This window comes from Pholcus phalangioides, unplaced genomic scaffold (assembly GCF_987345545.1).
Source record: "Pholcus phalangioides strain wild (caught in Gottingen) unplaced genomic scaffold, Ppha-v1.0 ptg000024l_1, whole genome shotgun sequence".
Taxonomy (NCBI): Eukaryota; Metazoa; Arthropoda; class Arachnida; order Araneae; family Pholcidae; genus Pholcus; species Pholcus phalangioides.
The window spans coordinates 1,649,899-1,667,250 of NW_028301616.1; the positions used below are offsets into that span (position 1 = coordinate 1,649,899).

The 17,352-nt window shown below is 39.1% G+C and overlaps 1 protein-coding gene across 2 annotated transcripts in view; it reads right to left on the reverse strand.

Annotated features, from left to right (window-relative positions):
- Window positions 1-17,352, reverse strand: part of LOC149068558 (uncharacterized) — an 88,733-nt gene that overhangs the window by 25,175 nt on the left and 46,206 nt on the right. Inside the window, exon 2 of one of the 2 annotated variants that reach the window (XM_089250470.1) lies at window positions 11,190-11,249. In XM_089250470.1, coding sequence (XP_089106596.1) covers window positions 11,190-11,223 — 34 coding nt within the window. In that variant the 5' untranslated portion in view covers window positions 11,224-11,249. Of the gene's footprint in view, window positions 1-10,786; window positions 11,026-11,189; window positions 11,250-17,352 lie in introns of those variants that run through there. The other variant, XM_089250471.1, reaches the window with a different exon arrangement.

Genomic DNA, 17,352 nt, shown 5'->3' on the forward strand with positions numbered 1-17,352 from the left:
TTGGCCATATAATGCGTACAGAAGGCTCACTAGAAAAAATGGTGATGCTTGGAAGAATGGAGGGAACGAGAGGGAGAGGCAGACCAAGCACCAGATGGATAGAAGAGGTGTTACAAAGCACTAGAATGAAGCTAGCATAACTGAGACATGCTGTGAATGACAGACCAGCTTGGAGAGACATGATCTATAGAGTCACCAGGAGTCGAAATCGACTCGATGGTTTCTAACAACAACAAATACATATTGGGAACAAATATCAGTATGGAAAGCATCGGAAAGTTCAAATCACATAATATGTTAATGAAAGTATATTTCCTTGATAGCATAAGAATAATAAGCAAAATTTGGGAAACAGTTTCATAACGGATGATCATGAACTGTTTCCTAAGTTAGGCTTTGAACATGGTCAAGAAATGTCCGCAGTGATGCTGATTCCAGAACATTGGAATAATATAGCAGCTGAGATCAATTATATCATAATTAATGAATTCTTAAAATTTGCGAAAGTTTCGTGACTGATGATAAAATTGTAATAATTGATAATTACATATTTCCCTATGGCAATGTTGATCATTAAATTGCGATTTGGAGTCAGTTTACGGATTCGGGATAGATTAATTGGATTATTCAAACTTTTTCCAGTGATTTTGGACTTCGAATTAGCCAAATTCGACTGTATTATGTTTACATGCCCGAAATTACAGAATGGTGTGACTGTATAGCTCATTTGCATAAGTCTGTCAGGTGGTCATAATATCACTTCACTTCTGAAATATAGATGGCGGCACTGAAAAATTCAAACACCACTACATACGCATTCAGACTGTTACAGTACACACACAGTTACACTTCCGGCACAATTCACTAGGTAGTAAATCGCCAATAGATGGTGATAGACCTGAGTTGTGCTCGGTTTAAAAGAAAGGTGGTCATAATAAAGTGGCCAACCAGTGTCTTCTCTCGGTCCGCAAAGTACCGTTATATCGAGATTTAAATGCACATAGTTTTTTGCTGCACTGCTTTGGATGGCGCTTGTGTTTGTCGGGTCCTGATTATGTACTTATTTTCATAATCTCTTACTGCTTAAAAATTGAAATATCTCATCGACCATATCATCGAAGTCCAAGGTCAATAACATCTCAATTATCATTTCCACGTTCAATTTCCGGTTTTGACGAAAATCAGCAACAATAACATGGATATTAATAATCCCAACGAATACACTGAATAATAATAATATGTATATATGGGTAATAATCGGACGGATTCCTCACGCCATCGCGTGAATATCGAGAAACACGCGATAACGAATAAAGATTTCTCGATTCATGAATACGGTTATGAATATTATCGCAATAAAATAAATTTCTTTTTAATCTTAACATGAATCAAATTATTTATAATTAAGATTTCAGGAAGCTTTCCGACTGATCGCAAGATGGCGTGATTGAAATCTTTGAAGCCGAAAGCACGATATTCATCAATTTAGTAGCGTATTGTATCTTATTACGTGGGGAGGGGGGTCAATCGGTTCAGATTGAGAACGGGAAATGTCTGCTTAAACGAGGGGTTCTTAACCTTTTCCGCGATCAAAATCAACAAGATCAACTTCACAACCCATGGGACTTCTAAATTAATGAAACCAATGAAGCAATAAGTGCATTTATAATAGGACTCTAACTGGATTTGTACGAATCCTTCAGATATATATATATAGCCTCGGTGAATCGTTTCGATCGTGACCCATAGCTCAAGAATCTCTGGCTGCAAGTGAATTTATACGATCCATCTCGTGATGATGATCCATCCCTGAATGATGTTTTTGTCATGACCCATAGCTCAAAGAGCCTTTGGCTGCTAATGGATTCAAACGACCTATCAAGCGCCTACAAATAGGTTCCCGGAAACATCAACCTCGATGATGACACTTCGAGTTTGACTTTTAACCCTTACAGAAGCAGTGAAGAGATATCTCGTCTAACTTGATGCATTTTATTTCAGTAATGACGACATATATGGCGTCTTTAAAAACCCTCTTATTTTGGCAATACCGAGCCCAACTGGCTCTGTACAAAGGCACTTTGCCCAACCTGTCAGATTAAATGCCAGTGGGCGGAATCAGATTTTATTCAAAGTTTGATAACAGAAGGTGAGAGACGGTATTTTTTTACCTATATTCAGAGGGGGGGGGGGGTATAGGAATATGCGTATATTATAAGTAGCAGAAAAAGTGGATCGAGTGAAACCACGATACTCTGTGGACCCAGATAAAATATCGTTGTAGAGGGATTATCTTTGTATCGGGAGGCAACATTACCAGCAGGTCCAACCAAATTCATGCTGTTGTGGACATCTTTTGTACATCGTCGTTGTAAGTACCACTAGAAAATGTGCTTTTAAGAATTTATCAAGCGAAAAATTGCAATTGATTAATAAAATTCTGTTAGATGCATTGCACCCTGTAAAGAGGGAAATTGCACTTTTGTATCTTATACAGAAAACAGCAACAACAACACTTTCGGTGATACTGTGCTGCAAAATACCGATGTCATTAGACGCTCTCGGAAAATCAAGAACAAATGAGTTCAAAACTTTTTCAGCGAGATTTAAAAAAATATCATTGTAGAGAGCGGTTTCAAAATACCGTCACAAAGAAATTTATCGTAGTGAAGAGTATCGTTGCTATTGAAAGGACATTGCGTTTTGGCAATTCCCAAGATTTGAAAAATATCGTAGTAGAGGGATTTATCGTCATATTCCGAGTATCGTTGTAGGGAGGTTTCACTGCATTTCTCTTTTAGGTTTATTATTATTATTCTCGGTTATTGGGGGGGGGGGGGGTGAGGAGCGAGCACTTATCGGCTGCACAAAATTAGAAAAAAATACTCTTGAAAAAGTTTGTCGCAATTTGCAAACGGATTAATGATTTCCACTGTGGCAGTTACAGGCGGATCAGGGAAAACCACATAAAGAGCTGACATCAAATTTTCCGACTCGCAAAAATTAAAATAAATGACCATCGGCCAATGGCCATAAAGACAGTAGTTTGACATGACAACTTAGTATTCGATTAATTTCCGAGTCACTTCGAGGTAGATTGTGATAAATGATAAATTATGAAGCCAGCAGAGAGAGAGAGAGAGAGAGAGAGAGAGAGAGAGAGAGAGAGAGAGAGAGAGAGAGAGAGTATGATACTGTACACGAAAAGTTTGATAAACAAAGAGCTTTTAATTCGAGGATAACCATTAATTACTTCTTTTGCTCTCGCAAACTTAATATATTCATTTATTTGTTTGTTTTCCTTTCCATACGAAATGGCTGGTACCAGTCGGTCAAGCCGATTTTCACTTTATATATTCTCTCTCTCTCTCTCAACAAGTGAAAGCCCGACCTAAATCTGTTTCAAGGTTCGAATCCGGTTCTGCTGGATCCCTGATCTTGATATTCGATATTAAACGGTTTTCACCCTTCAGTTTTAGAGCAAGGATACGTCCTAACCGGAGAAAGAGATATAAAGTGATTTCTAACGTTATTGTGCGGGGAACCGCCCTTTGCGTTGTAGGTGTGTTCACTGTCTTAAGAAAAAATAATAATAACTACTTCGCGGAATGTCTCTCGGGATCACGCCTCTCTCTCTGCGTGTGGAAACAACCAAATATATCTCTCATTATACAATTTCTTTTTAATTACCTGGATACATACCAAGGTGCATGATAAGCAATAACGCTCAGTATTGGTTCAGTGATCGAATGTATGGCATAACCATTGCAATGCTATTTTATTTTGAGCATATGTATTTGTATCTCGCATGCCATCGCGAGACCAAGAGTAATAGTCTCAGAATGAAATGGAATGGCGAATATATAACGTTTCTTATTTCATCGATTCATTTCAGCCAATAATTCTTTTGTAGTACCAGTCCCTCTAGATAGACTGCCTATTGCGTAAATTCAATTTGAATTTGTCCCTTGAATTTTCTGTACCTGGTGGTTGGTTCTCAATGAAATATTCCTATTCAGAGCCCTCTAGGAAGGAAACCAGTGGGCGGAACAACACGAAATTAAAGTGGTTTATACCTTTTAGACCGGTGTTCTTCAATATTCTTACAACTGTAGACCAGCAAAAATGAGAGGATTAATTTGCGGACCGGCAAATTAATATGTGTTAAATAATTCACACTTTTCCCGAGGACTGAGAAAGCAATAAAAACTAATATATGGGCTGTCCCAAATTGTTTGCTCAGTGAATATCTCTGCAACCGTTGCCTTAAGAAACATACGTCTAGATACCGAGAAGTTTTAAAATAACGTCGGTTTCTTAAAATATCAAAAATTTCCCAAGGGGTCGTTTACATAGGAAAAAAAAAACGCATAAAAAATTAGAAAACTAACTAACGAACTTCTTTTTAACCTTAGGGAGTTGAGCCCTGACTAAAAGTTTGTGTAAGTTTTGAGTCAGAAGTATGGTGAATATGATCTTTGGGGTTTCATCAGAGGGCAGCACTTAAAATTGAACGTTCAGGAAGTTTTTAAGACGGCTTCCAGGCGAAAGTGTCTCCGGGAAAAATGTGATTTATTACATAAAATTTTTAGCAATAAAATTCTGAAAAAAAATTGTATGTGAAGATAAATATGCCCTGCATTATCTTGGCTGAAAAAATTTGGACGAAGTGAAGTAATTTTTCTCAAAAAATAATAATAAATAAATAAATAATTGAAAATGTGAAAAAAAATTAAGATTTGCTGACATTTATGTTTTATGTATTTTTTGAGGTCAAAAACATGTCGAAAATTCCAAAAAGCGAAAACTCGGGTGTGCACGGGTTGAGCTCTTATTTTCATATCGATATTTGAAAGCACGTATTCAGAACGGCTTCTACCGAACAACCAAGTGTTTAAACGGCCCTTTTCAAGCTTCTCGAGGACTCAATCGAACGAAATTACAGTACACCGAGTGATTATATCGTGAAGGAAACATTTTGTTTCCCTGTCCACATAAAAAGAACCATAACTGTACAGAACGCTACTCAATTTACCAAAAAAACGCTAAAAATATTTGCGTATCGCGCATGGGCGGTGTCAAATATGAATGCTATGGAAAACTATCCCAACGGTTTTCAGTTTAGTAATATGCACTATATGGAGAAAAAATCACAGCCATGGCACAACACAACACACACACACACACGCGTGAAATGATTGTTCCCTTAGCGCTCGCATATCATTAGGTTTCGATTTTTTGCGGGCCGAATTCGTGACGAGGAAATGCCCTTAATTGTTTTTTCCCCTTCTAACTTTATATGCCAATTTGCTCCTTTTCAAACGCCAAGAAGGTGAATGAAGATGAATTGGGGCGAAACTAGATCATCGCGGTGTTTTTCCTTTTTCTTTTTTCGCCTATTAGGGTTAAACTGTTATATAAAAAATATATGCGTACCCATAATGTATACGAAAAAGGTTGCGTCGCGCGAAGGCTTTTGTTTCGGTCGCATAAACATTATCATTAACTATTATTACCCATTATTGTTTTTTCTTTAAAAAAATGTCTCATAAAAAAACCGGATCGAATAAAAGAAGATGCAGAGATAAAAAGAATAAAAGTGAGATTTTGATTTTCTTTAAAAACAAAATCTCTTTTATATAATACGAGATTTGTAACGTTGTGTTGTTTGGTTGAAGAGAAATTACTTTCAACTCGGATCAAGGGAATTGGGCCACGAGCATCAACCCATCAAGATCAACGAAAATCGGGCTTTTCCTGCCCTGCTTTTTTGGGTTTTTTTTTTTACTTACTACATGTTTTAGGGGGGAAAAACTTCATCTTACAATAGAATACTATATTCTACAAATTGATTGTTGTGTTGTTTTTTTTTTCAATATTTTAATACGAGAGCCGCGAGAGTTTTTTAACTTGACAGCGCCACAAAACTGTATACAGTAAAACCCCTCTTAACGGACACACCTCAGATGCGGTCACCCCTCTTTTACAGACGAATTTTTTTTGTCCAGCAGGTGTCCGCAAAAGAAAGGTTTTACTGTATATGTTCCCTTCCCCTAAAAAAAACAAAGCGACTTAAAAGTCGATTCTTTTTCGTCAGCAAATATCTTCTGACACCAAACATTGTTCTTTCTTCGTTTCACAATTGTGGATTAGTGGAACCGCAGTCGAGCTCGGTTGCAACCACACATCAGATATAACGACGATAATTGGTAGTGCTGGCTTATTCCCATAGAAAATAATCCCAATGAGCCTTGCTTATAACGTCAATGAAAATGCGACGACCTCGGATATAACGACAAGTTTTTCGTAGGTTTTGCTTCCATTTCTGTAACCTTTTGCCAAGGAAGTCCTAAATTAACAGATTCGCACATAGAAACGATATATTTCTGTTTTTCTACTCGTACCTAGCGTTAAAAAAAAGTATCCACAGTTTTACATGTTCGACGCTCCAACTTGATCATTGAACTGACCTGTGTAAAGGGACATTCCCGTATTTTACTCTTCCTCATTTTTTAAAATAAAAATGTCCCGATTTTGACCAGTTTTTCTCAACGAAGCTTAATTTAATGCATACTCTTTACTAGAATCAGAAATGAAGGAAATTTGCATTAATTTGTAAATTGTGTTGTAATGAATACGACTATAAATATTCGTCTCACATATTAGCCATTTTTAATTTTTCCCCCCATGAAATACATTTCAGCAGACTTACTGCATTATCGTATTCCTCGACAAAGGTTTAAGCACTATTTGGCAACCTTACCGACTATTGGCATCATTTTTGATGAGAATCAGCGTCAAATATTTGTGTGATCCCCTATTTCCCGCATCTTTTTCTCCCAATATGGTCACCACTGATACTAATGAAATGGCAACGCCATGCAGTTTTTTATAGCATCTAATTATTTTTTCGTAAATTAAGGTCTAAAAAAAATTTACCACGGTTGTAACGACACTATGGTTATGACGACAAAATTTCATGAAATCTTTAATACTGTTATAACCAAGTTTAACTGTAAACGAAAAGTTTCACGGACAGGCAGAAATGTGAAGAATGATTTCCGAGCCAGCGAAAATTAAATACCATATATAAGAGAAAAGATTTACAAACCGACAAAATATCAAAAGGGAAAATAACTTTTTGACCGGCAAAATATAAAAACGAGAAATAATTTGCAGATCAGCAAAAAATAGTTTGCGGACCGGTGAAAAATAATTTGCGGAGCGGCAAAAAATATATGAGAAAATAATTTGCGCACCAAAAATAGACGCGGAAAATAATTTGTAAACTAGCGAAAAGTGTATGAGAAAAATAATTTGCGGACCGGCAGAAAATATACGAGAAAAATAATTGGTAGACCGGCAAAAAATAAACACGAAAAATGATTTGCGGTCTGGCAAAAAATTAAAAGGAGAAATAATTTCATTCTGTGCCAAAAATAAATAAATGGGAAAAATAGTTTGGGGTTGAACGAGAAAAATAAGGCAAAATAATTTGCGGACCAGTAAAAAAATATGAGAAAAATAATTTGCGGACCGGCCAAAAATAAAAAGAAATAATTTCAGGATATGAAAAAAATAATTTGAGCTCCGGAGAAATAATTGACTAACCGGCAAAAAATAAATACCGTAAATACCCCCCCCCCCAGCCCGGGAAAAAAATAGGAGAAATATTTTGCAACAGGCCTAAAGTAAATACTGCAAATTAGATAAATAATTTACGGACCGAAAAAAAAAATTAAGAATAAGAAATAAGTTGCGGGCGAATAAAGGTTAAAAAAACACTGACTGGTCTAGGCCAAAACGAACCACGGAAAAGCGGGAGAATGACTTTAGGGCAGTGGTTATTACCAAACGGTTCATAGGTCCCTGTGGGGTCCTTAGAGAGGTTCCAGGCGGCCCTTCAGCTTGGATGACAAAACAATCAGCTCTTTGTATCAACATTACGTGTTGAAGGTGCCCACAGCCAACACCAACTATAGAAAAAGTGCTCTCTATAATGAATATGCTATGCTATAGAAGGGGTTGCCACAGCCTTCATCCTATTGGCAGGGGGGGGGGAGGGGTTCGTGTCCTTCGTCTTATTAGCGCAAAGGGTCCGTGGGACACGAAAGGGAAGGAACCACTGCTTTTTCAGAGAGTGCGAAGAGACGTTTTCAAGTATGTTACCGAGCTCACTATTAGATTTTCCGACCACCCCGGAACGATTTACCTAAAAATCCATTAAATTAATCGATTAAAAATTCACTGGCAATGATTCACCCCCACGCAATTCACCAACAAGAAAGTTCACCGCTAGGAAAATTCACTGACAGAAAAATCATCGCGATGAAAATTTTCCCGCAACAGTTCTTCACCAGTGAGCGAGTGACCAAGTAATTGTGCAAGTGAGTGAATGTGTGAGCGAGTGAGTGGCCGAATAAGCTGGAGAATGAGCTAACGAATAAGTCAGTGAGTGAGTGAGTCACCTTATGAGTGACCACATGAGCGACTCACTCACTTGCTCCTTCACCAATTCCTCTGCTCACTCACCTACTCGTTTCACTCTTATCATTTTTTTTTTCAAACCGAGCACAACTCAGGTCTATCGCCATGGGCAATTTACTGCCTAGTGAGTTGTACAAGTGTGTGTACCTAACAGTCTGAGTGTGTATCTAGTGTTGTGTCTGACTTTTCAGTGCTGCCATCTATATTTCTATATAGGCCTGCTGCTCTCTGTGGCGAGACTTCTTAACGGGGAGATGGACTCGCATTTGTGCCTCGAAGTTGGGAACCACAGAAAACCAACTTCAGCCAACCACCACTGTGACGACGGTGGGGCTCGAACCCGGGTACCCGTGATGCGAGTCCGTCACTATGACCAATCGACCACCACAGCGTCCACCACCCTCTCTATCATTTACTCACCTGCTGAATCACTCGATCATTTGCCTACCTACTTACTCACTTGCTTATTCATCCATTCATTTGCGCTTAGTCCCTCCTTCACTTCCACACAAACATCAAAAAAGAAACCAAATTAATGTTTCGATGGCGGCTGAGCTGGCATTGCTAGCACTCACTCGCTTAGTCACTCCTTCACTTACTCTTTTGGTCATTCACTCACTTATGTTTTTTACCTGCTCATTAACTAACAACTCTCTGACTCTTGTCAAACACTGACTTGCTCATCTATGTACTCATTATGCCACTTCGTCGATTAATTATTGCTTGTCGGTGAATTTTTCACACAAGCCCCGGAATAATGTTCAGAAAACGTAAGGGGTCCCGTACTATTTATTATGGAGAAACATTATGCTCTAGTACAGGGGTGGCCAACTTCTTTCTGTTCGCGGGCCAACATAACGGTCAGCTATAGCGTCGCGGGCCGCATCAGTGGTGCAACTTACGGTGTATAAACCGTTCCATTATTAATTGAATTTAGTTATTAAATTAATTTCGTCGCTAGAAATAAGAAGTTTGTGAGCAGTTTGTTAATGAAGAAATCTGCTGTTGGAACGGATAGTTCAAATTAAAAATATTACTCAACCAGTGATTTATTTCAAATGTTTTACTCATATGTTTGATTGCATATGCTATCCTTTGCCAATAGGAAATTTCACACATGTCTCTATATACTACTTATTTTATTATTATTATTTTTTTCTTTTTTGCAAATTTAAAAAAAATTCATTTTTAATAGCTTGCACGCAATGATAAAATAAAGCACGAAATCAATGCAATTGAATAAAAATTGGTTCAAAACAAACTGAAAAAACAATTTCATTTCATAAAATGATTTCACTGACTCAATCTTATTTAAAATTAAATTTTAAATCTTAAAATTCAAAAAATTTAAATTTAATTTTAAGTGAGATTGAGAGACAGAGGCCATGAAATATCAATCTTTTGCTTCGTTCTGAACAGTATCTTTTATTTCGAATCTACATTTAATTCAATTACATTGACGAGATGCTATTTTATCGTGCATTAAGTCATTAAAAATGCTTTTTTTTAATGTAAGATAAGTAGTAGAGATACGTGAAATTTTATACTGGCATATGCAATCAAAACTATGTACCAAATTTGAAATAAATCAATGGTTAAAAAATAGTATTTTTAATTATATTTCTACTAGAGCATAGTTTTTCACTATGTTAAAAAGTATGGGATCCCCCTTAAGTGGCTCATCAATTATAAATGACTAGGCCTCATCCCATTCGAAGTAATTAAATAATTCAATCACATAAATAATTAATAATTCAATCCCAGCAAAAAAAAATTTACCCATTATATACTACTGTCCCTTTTTTGGGACGCCTGTTTTCAACTAAGGAGTAGAAAATTTTAGTTTTGATTGCTGTTACCAAATTTTTGAACTGACAGCTGTAAAACTTTGCGAACTCAATAAAAATATTCTAAAATTTTAAATAAATAATGATTACTTAATTATTAACTAATAATTTTAATTTAATAAATAAATAATTTCCTAAAAAGTTTTCTTTTCATATTTCATTCATGTTATCATTTTTATGTAATTTCTTTTGAAAAAGTTAAACGACGGGAAAAGTTTTGTCGTATAATGGATTAAAAGTAAACGGGGGGAAAGAAGTTCCATGGAATATAGAGAGTTGAATTCACTTGAAAACAAACAAAGAAGCAGAAAAGTATAGAATAAACTTTTACGATTGCTTAACATTAAATAACATTGAATTTGTATCGACAAAAACCAGCAGAAAAAAAAAAAGCAAGTAAATGAGCTTAAAGTTTACTCGGAATTGAGCAACGATTCAAAATAGAAACTTACACGTGTGTTTCATTTCCGATTCAGATTCAATCACGCAGCGAAAACAAAGAAGGAACGATACAATAACAGTAATAAATATACACAGGTTTATAGAAAACAGCTTATTTTTCCGAATGTATTTTTCGTCTTTTTGTGAGGTAGAAGAAGAACAATGATGATGCCTGTTTGTGTGTGTGTGTAAATGCTGCCTGTACAGAAAATACGTAAAAACCGCGAAGGTAAATTATTCAGTCGGGACTGACAAATAACGTACGTAGGAATACGTACAAAGCTGGGGAGAAGAAAAAAGAAGAAGCCATTCGAAAGCGGCATTACGCGTTTTTCACAACGTGACCGATCCCGCGAAGCCATATAAAAGAAAAATTGTATATGTGTTTTATAAAAATAACAATTTGCAACTTACCGTTTATGGGGATAAACGAATGACGTTCTGTCATCGCTGAGTCACGACGAATAATAACTTCTGGAATAAATAATACAAAAATAATGTTAAATAATGATTTGAGTAATGCGAGAGGTTATGCAAAAATGAAATGCGGAATATTATGGCATGCGTATTTATAATAACACCCATGTTTATATTTTTGAGAGGGAATGATTAATACGGTAAAACCTCTCTTTTATGGACACCACCGGGACAAAAAAAAATCGTCCGTAAAAGAGGGGTGACCGTTAATCAGGGGTTTGAAATGCATACTTTGGTATCCAATGGGGAAATTAATGTTTAGCCGCAAAAGAGGGGTGACAGTTAAGAGGGGTTTTACTGTATATTATATTGAGGGATTTCCGATTGAAACAACACATCAGCACAGCAATTTAATAAATTATAGAGCATTTTTTTCAATTAACTCAAATGGTTAATTAAGAGTGAAATATACTGTCGGCCTTAATTTTAATGTAATTTGTGAACAGATAAAATCTTGTTGAGCAAAGTTGAATAGTTTTCTAACTTGAATTTTATTTCTAATTCCCTCAATTTGGTACGATTTTATAAATCTCTGAGCGCGTGTAAAATTTCAACAGCTCTGAAAAGAAATGACACCAACAAGGTATCACAAAGAAATGACACCAACAAGGTATCACAAAGAAATGACACCAACAAGGTATCACAAAGAAATGACACCAACAAGGTATCACAAAGAAATGACACCAACAAGGTATCACAAAGAAATGACACCAACAAGGTATCACAAAGAAATGACACCAACAAGGTATCACAAAGAAATGACACCAACAAGGTATCACAAAGAAATGACACCAACAAGGTATCACAAAGAAATGACACCAACAAGGTATCACAAAGAAATGACACCAACAAGGTATCACAAAGAAATGACACCAACAAGGTATCACAAAGAAATGACACCAACAAGGTATCACAAAGAAATGACACCAACAAGGTATCACATCACCACATATTACACATTCCTACAAGACAGGACAACGGACGGACCTGAAATATCCTTAACTGGCGCCCTAAATGTTAAACGTCCCAGAAGACGGCCCACAGTCAAGATGGAACGACGGCATTCCAGGGCTGGCTGGCAACAAAGGCGCAATTATGGTTTTCCCGCCTGTGGGCTACACGAATTTTGCTGCCCCTCTCTCATTACAGTCTGATTTTTTTTCCCTTGAAAACTCATTCCTCGAATTCACCTCACTGTACAAAAACCCGCTTGATCCCCCCTCCTCCCCGTTACTATGACTGCATCTCTAAATCACTCTTTTGGTCACTAACATACTTACATGACCCACACATCCTGCAGCAGGGCCCGTAGGTTGGAACTTCTGGCGAGCCCCTCCACAAGCCAGACTCTTCACGAGTCCTTCTATAGTGAATTTATAGCATGGGGAAAAAATGACGTGAATTGTCCCAGGGCTGGAATCCTGTTAGCCTCACCCTTTTGGAGAGCGTGGCAGCCCAGGTCGTTAAGATACGTAAGTCTAAAGTACCAAAGGATGTTTAGAGGTGTCGCGAGTTCGATACCCGGTTCGTCTTTGTCAGAAACTTTCCTGACATGGGGTACAACAGAAACGGCGATAAGACCACAGAAAAAGATTGCTACCGCAGGGAGTCCACCATTAAGGGGTTAGCGCACCAACCTCTCCATGGGTATAAAAAAAAAAAAAGCTGCCGTTCCATTTCGGCAATAAGTTGTAGGTCCCGGTCTAATTAGCCCTCGTGTACAGAAAATGACCGTGGCGAGACAAAAATGATCAAAGGATCACCCTTTTGGAAGAGCGACCCCATGCATACTTGCTTACTGTTTCGGGCTCTCGCATGCAGGGCCATCTTAAGACGATCATGGACCCCTGGGCCAAGTGGTTTTTCTGAGGCCCTACCAGGTAAATTCAAGAAAATTTGCACCTAATCTCATTTTTGTGAGGCCACTCTTCTCTTGAGGCGCATGTGTTAAGACGGCACTGCTCGCATGGGCTTCCTCAAGAATGAGACTGACAGGGTGCCGGTCCTGAGGCCAGGGACAATTGCCATCATTTTTTTTTTTTCATGCTGCAAATTCACTAAACAAGGGCCCGTGAAAAGTCTGGCTTGGGGACCCGCCAAAAATCCCAGTCTAGGGGCACTGCTAAAGGATGTGGTAGAGGGGGGCATGGGCACTCACATGCTTGCAAATACTGTAGGTCACCATTTTTGTCTTGTTCTGGGTTCTTTGTTCTTCAGGTCACTCTTTTGGTCATCCACGTGCTCTCACTCTTTTTGTCGCTTACTGACCTGGTCCCTGCCCTCCAGGCCACTCTTTTGGTCATTCACATGCTCAGATACGCTCTAGGTTTGGTTGCTCCCGTACTTGCACACACTTTTCTTGGTCATTCACATACTTACATACGCTCTAGGTCACTTTTCTGGTCATTCACGTGATTCCGAACTCTCTAGGTCACCTTTTCGTCATTCACTGACCTAGGCCCTCGCTGATTTAAGTTATTTAGGCAAAGCCTGATTTAAGTTTTCACTTCCTGTGGTCTATACAAATTTTGCCGCCCTTCTCCCATCCTACTCATTTTCTTGATCACTCAAATTAGCCGCCGTGGGCTACAGCCTGCTAGCCCCTCCCTTTAAATACATCACTGGATGGAAAAGACACCAGACAGACAAAAATGGGAAAAATAGAGACCTACATCCGGCAGACGACGATTGACGATATTATTCTGATAACCCCTTCAGGGCGGCGGGCATGTCTCAAAGCGAACCTCACGTGCAAAATTTTGTGGCGCGTCTCAGATGGATGACTTTAAAAAGTCGGACGAGGAAACACATCCACTCAATCAATAATGTGATCTCCGTCATCACAAAGTCATCAACCAATAGCATCCGCTTTGTTATCATCCTTCGACGGTTTTCTCATGAAATATTCATCATCGCAAATCGTTCCCGAACACAAAAAAGCAAAATGATGACCTTCAAAGATCTTAAAATTAGCGAGAGAAAGCAACGAGTTTGCACGCAAGTACCCAGTAACACCCCCCCCCCCGCACCCCTCCACCGATGCGTCTTCCCTAATAATATACAACACGCGCGGCAACGAACAGCTCCGACACACAAAATTTGCATTTATAATTACATGTTAACGTTATAGATATTGTTATCCAAAACAGAAAAAAAAATTATTTATTGAGAGAAATTTGAGGGAAATGAAGCCAGTGTATATATAACGCGGGCCACTAAGTGCTCTGGAACTTTGCCGCGGGTCACTCAAGTGATCTGTAAATATAGGGTGTCCCATAAAGACCGCCCAAACTCTGCACAGCCAGATTCTTCGCTTGGAATACATAAAAAATGCACAGAGAACTGCACCTGTATGACCCATAGTTTCCGAGAAAAATGCTAAAGAAAAGTATGACGTCATATCCGGTGCAAGGAAAAAAAAAAACTTTAATGGAAAAACATCAATATCTGCATATGTTTTTATAGGAAGATGTTCAAAATGTCCGCCGCGCAAATCGAGGCGTGCATGCGCGCGCCGTGCATGTATTATATATGTTTCCGATAAAGTTTTTTTTTCCCTTGCAACGGATATGACGTCGTACTTTTCTTTCGCAATAACTATGGGTCGTATGGGTACAGTTCTTTGGGAATTTTTTGTATTCCAAGCGAGGAATCCGGCTGTGCAGAGTTTGGGTGGTCTTGATGGGGCACCTGGTATACCGCTGGTCATTTGAGTGATCTCGGAATGTGCCACGGTCAGTTGAGTGTTCTGGAAATGTGCCGAGGGTAACTTAATTGATCTGTAAATGTGCAGCTTAGTTCACTTTACTCCGAGGGCTACATTTGGTCAGCGGGCCATGGGTTGAGCATTTACGCCCTAAATCAGTTTCCCAACCTTTTTTGTCCCATCGCCCCCTTCTTCAGAAACTGTTTTCTCCCATCGCCCCGCCAACGCAATCTAACCCAAAGGATCCTATGTTATACCCGCAGCTTCTACCGCCCCCCTGGAACATTCCATTGCCCCGGGGGGAGTTAACGCCCACATTGGGAATCACTGCCCTGAATCAGGGTTTCTTAACCTTTTTCAGCCACGACGAAAAATCAACAAGATCAGCTTCGCGATCCATGCCCCCCCCCCCCAGTGTTGTTTTTCTAAATTAGTAACGAAACCAGTGATACAATAATGCGCTAAGTTTTTGTGCCCGAGTGGCGCAGTGGTAATGATGCTCGTCTTCCACTATGAAGGTTACTATCAAGGTTCGAATCCGGGCATAGAACATCAGAAGAAAGTTCTCTACCTACCGAGCCTAGGGCGACCACCGATGGATGGAGCCTTCATTTCCCACCCAACTCCACTGGTTGGAAATTGCCGTATGGCGATATATGACCGGAGTCGGTGTGCGGTAAAGTAGAGTGATACAATAAATGGATTTATAAGGGGCGGGCCGTTCAAGTATTACGTCAACAGATTTTTTGACCCGTCAGAAAAACACTGACCCCCCTCTCCCTTGTCAGAAAAATTTCGTCAGCTTTGCCCCCCCCCCCAATGCACATTGGGATCAAAGACGTACGCATGGGGGGAGGGCTTGAGCCCCTATTCCCCCCTGACTATCAAAAATTTGTTTTTTGTTTTTGACGTGAAAAAAGTATTTAAAAAATTAAAATATCGGAAGAAAATACTTTATTATAATCAATATCTGTTAATTTCAATCCCCTTTTGAAATAAGACCACAAGAACCACACTTTATCTATCGCGACATGTACAAGGCAGAAGGACCACGAGAACCCCCACTCTACCTATCGCGAGATGTACATACCAGAAGGACCATAAGAACAATATTCTATCGCGAGATGGACGTAGCAGAAGGACCACAAGAACCACACTTTATCTATCGCGACAAGTACAAGGCAGGAGAAACACGACAACAGCACTCTACCTATTGCGAGATGTATATAGCAGAAAGACCACGAGAACCACACTCTATCGCGAAAGGTACGAAACAGGACCACGAGAACCACACACTCGTGAAATGTGGGTAGCAGAAGGATCACGAGAACCCCACTCTATCAATCGCGAAATGTACATAGCAGAAAGACCACAAGAACCATATTCTATCTATTGCAGCATGTGCATAGCATAAAGACCACAAGAACCATATTCTATCGCGAGATGTACAAAAGGCAAAAGATGGCAAAAGGACCAGCGAACCACACTCTATCTATCGCAAGATGTAAATATAGCAGAAAAGACATGAAGACAGTAATCTATCGAGAGCTATAAATAGCAGAAGGACCACGCGAACCACAATCTATCGCGAAATGCACGTATCAGAAGGACCACGAGAACCCCTCTCTATCAATCGCGAAATGACATATCAGAAGGACCACAAGAACCATATTGTATCGCGAGATGTACAAATACAAATACAACGCCACAACAGGCAAAATGCCCAACGAGGTGGCTGAGATGTACGTAGGAGAAGGACCACGGGAACCACACTCTATCTATCGTGACATCTACGTAGCAGAAAGACCAAGAGAACCACACATCGCGAGATGTAGATATCAGAAGGACCACGGGAAAAAAACCACATTCAATCGCGAGATTTTTACGCGATTAATTGGTATGCAAAATGATCGCGTCATGAAAAACCTCTTTAAGATCCCGTAAAGCGAAGAATTCCCATAACACAAATTTCACGTAAGTGAAGTACCGGAATCCGTATGAAAATGAAGATCGATCAGAAGTGCGTCTTGGCAACTGAAAAGAGGGGTGGTGGAGGAGTGTGACAGGGATTCCGAATAGATAATGATACGAACTTCGAAAGTAGTTATGGGACGGAGTGTCAATAGAGAGGAGTGAGGGCCTGAAATAGCGCTAAATGACTCGAAGTTGATGTCGGACTAACAAAGTGCGTGCCGAACTGCAATTCCATCGCTTCTAAAGGTCGCTAAGTTTCTGTCGAATCCGAAAGAAGCTAGAACAAAGTATAATAGTACTCCTGCGGTACGACGCAAGTGACTGTGCAGGTAAGCGCACAGCAGTAAAGGAAGCTGTTGTTTCAGCCCTTCAGACTAGAACGAAATTGCAAATCCGATAGGAAGCGGCTGTCAAAGGCCT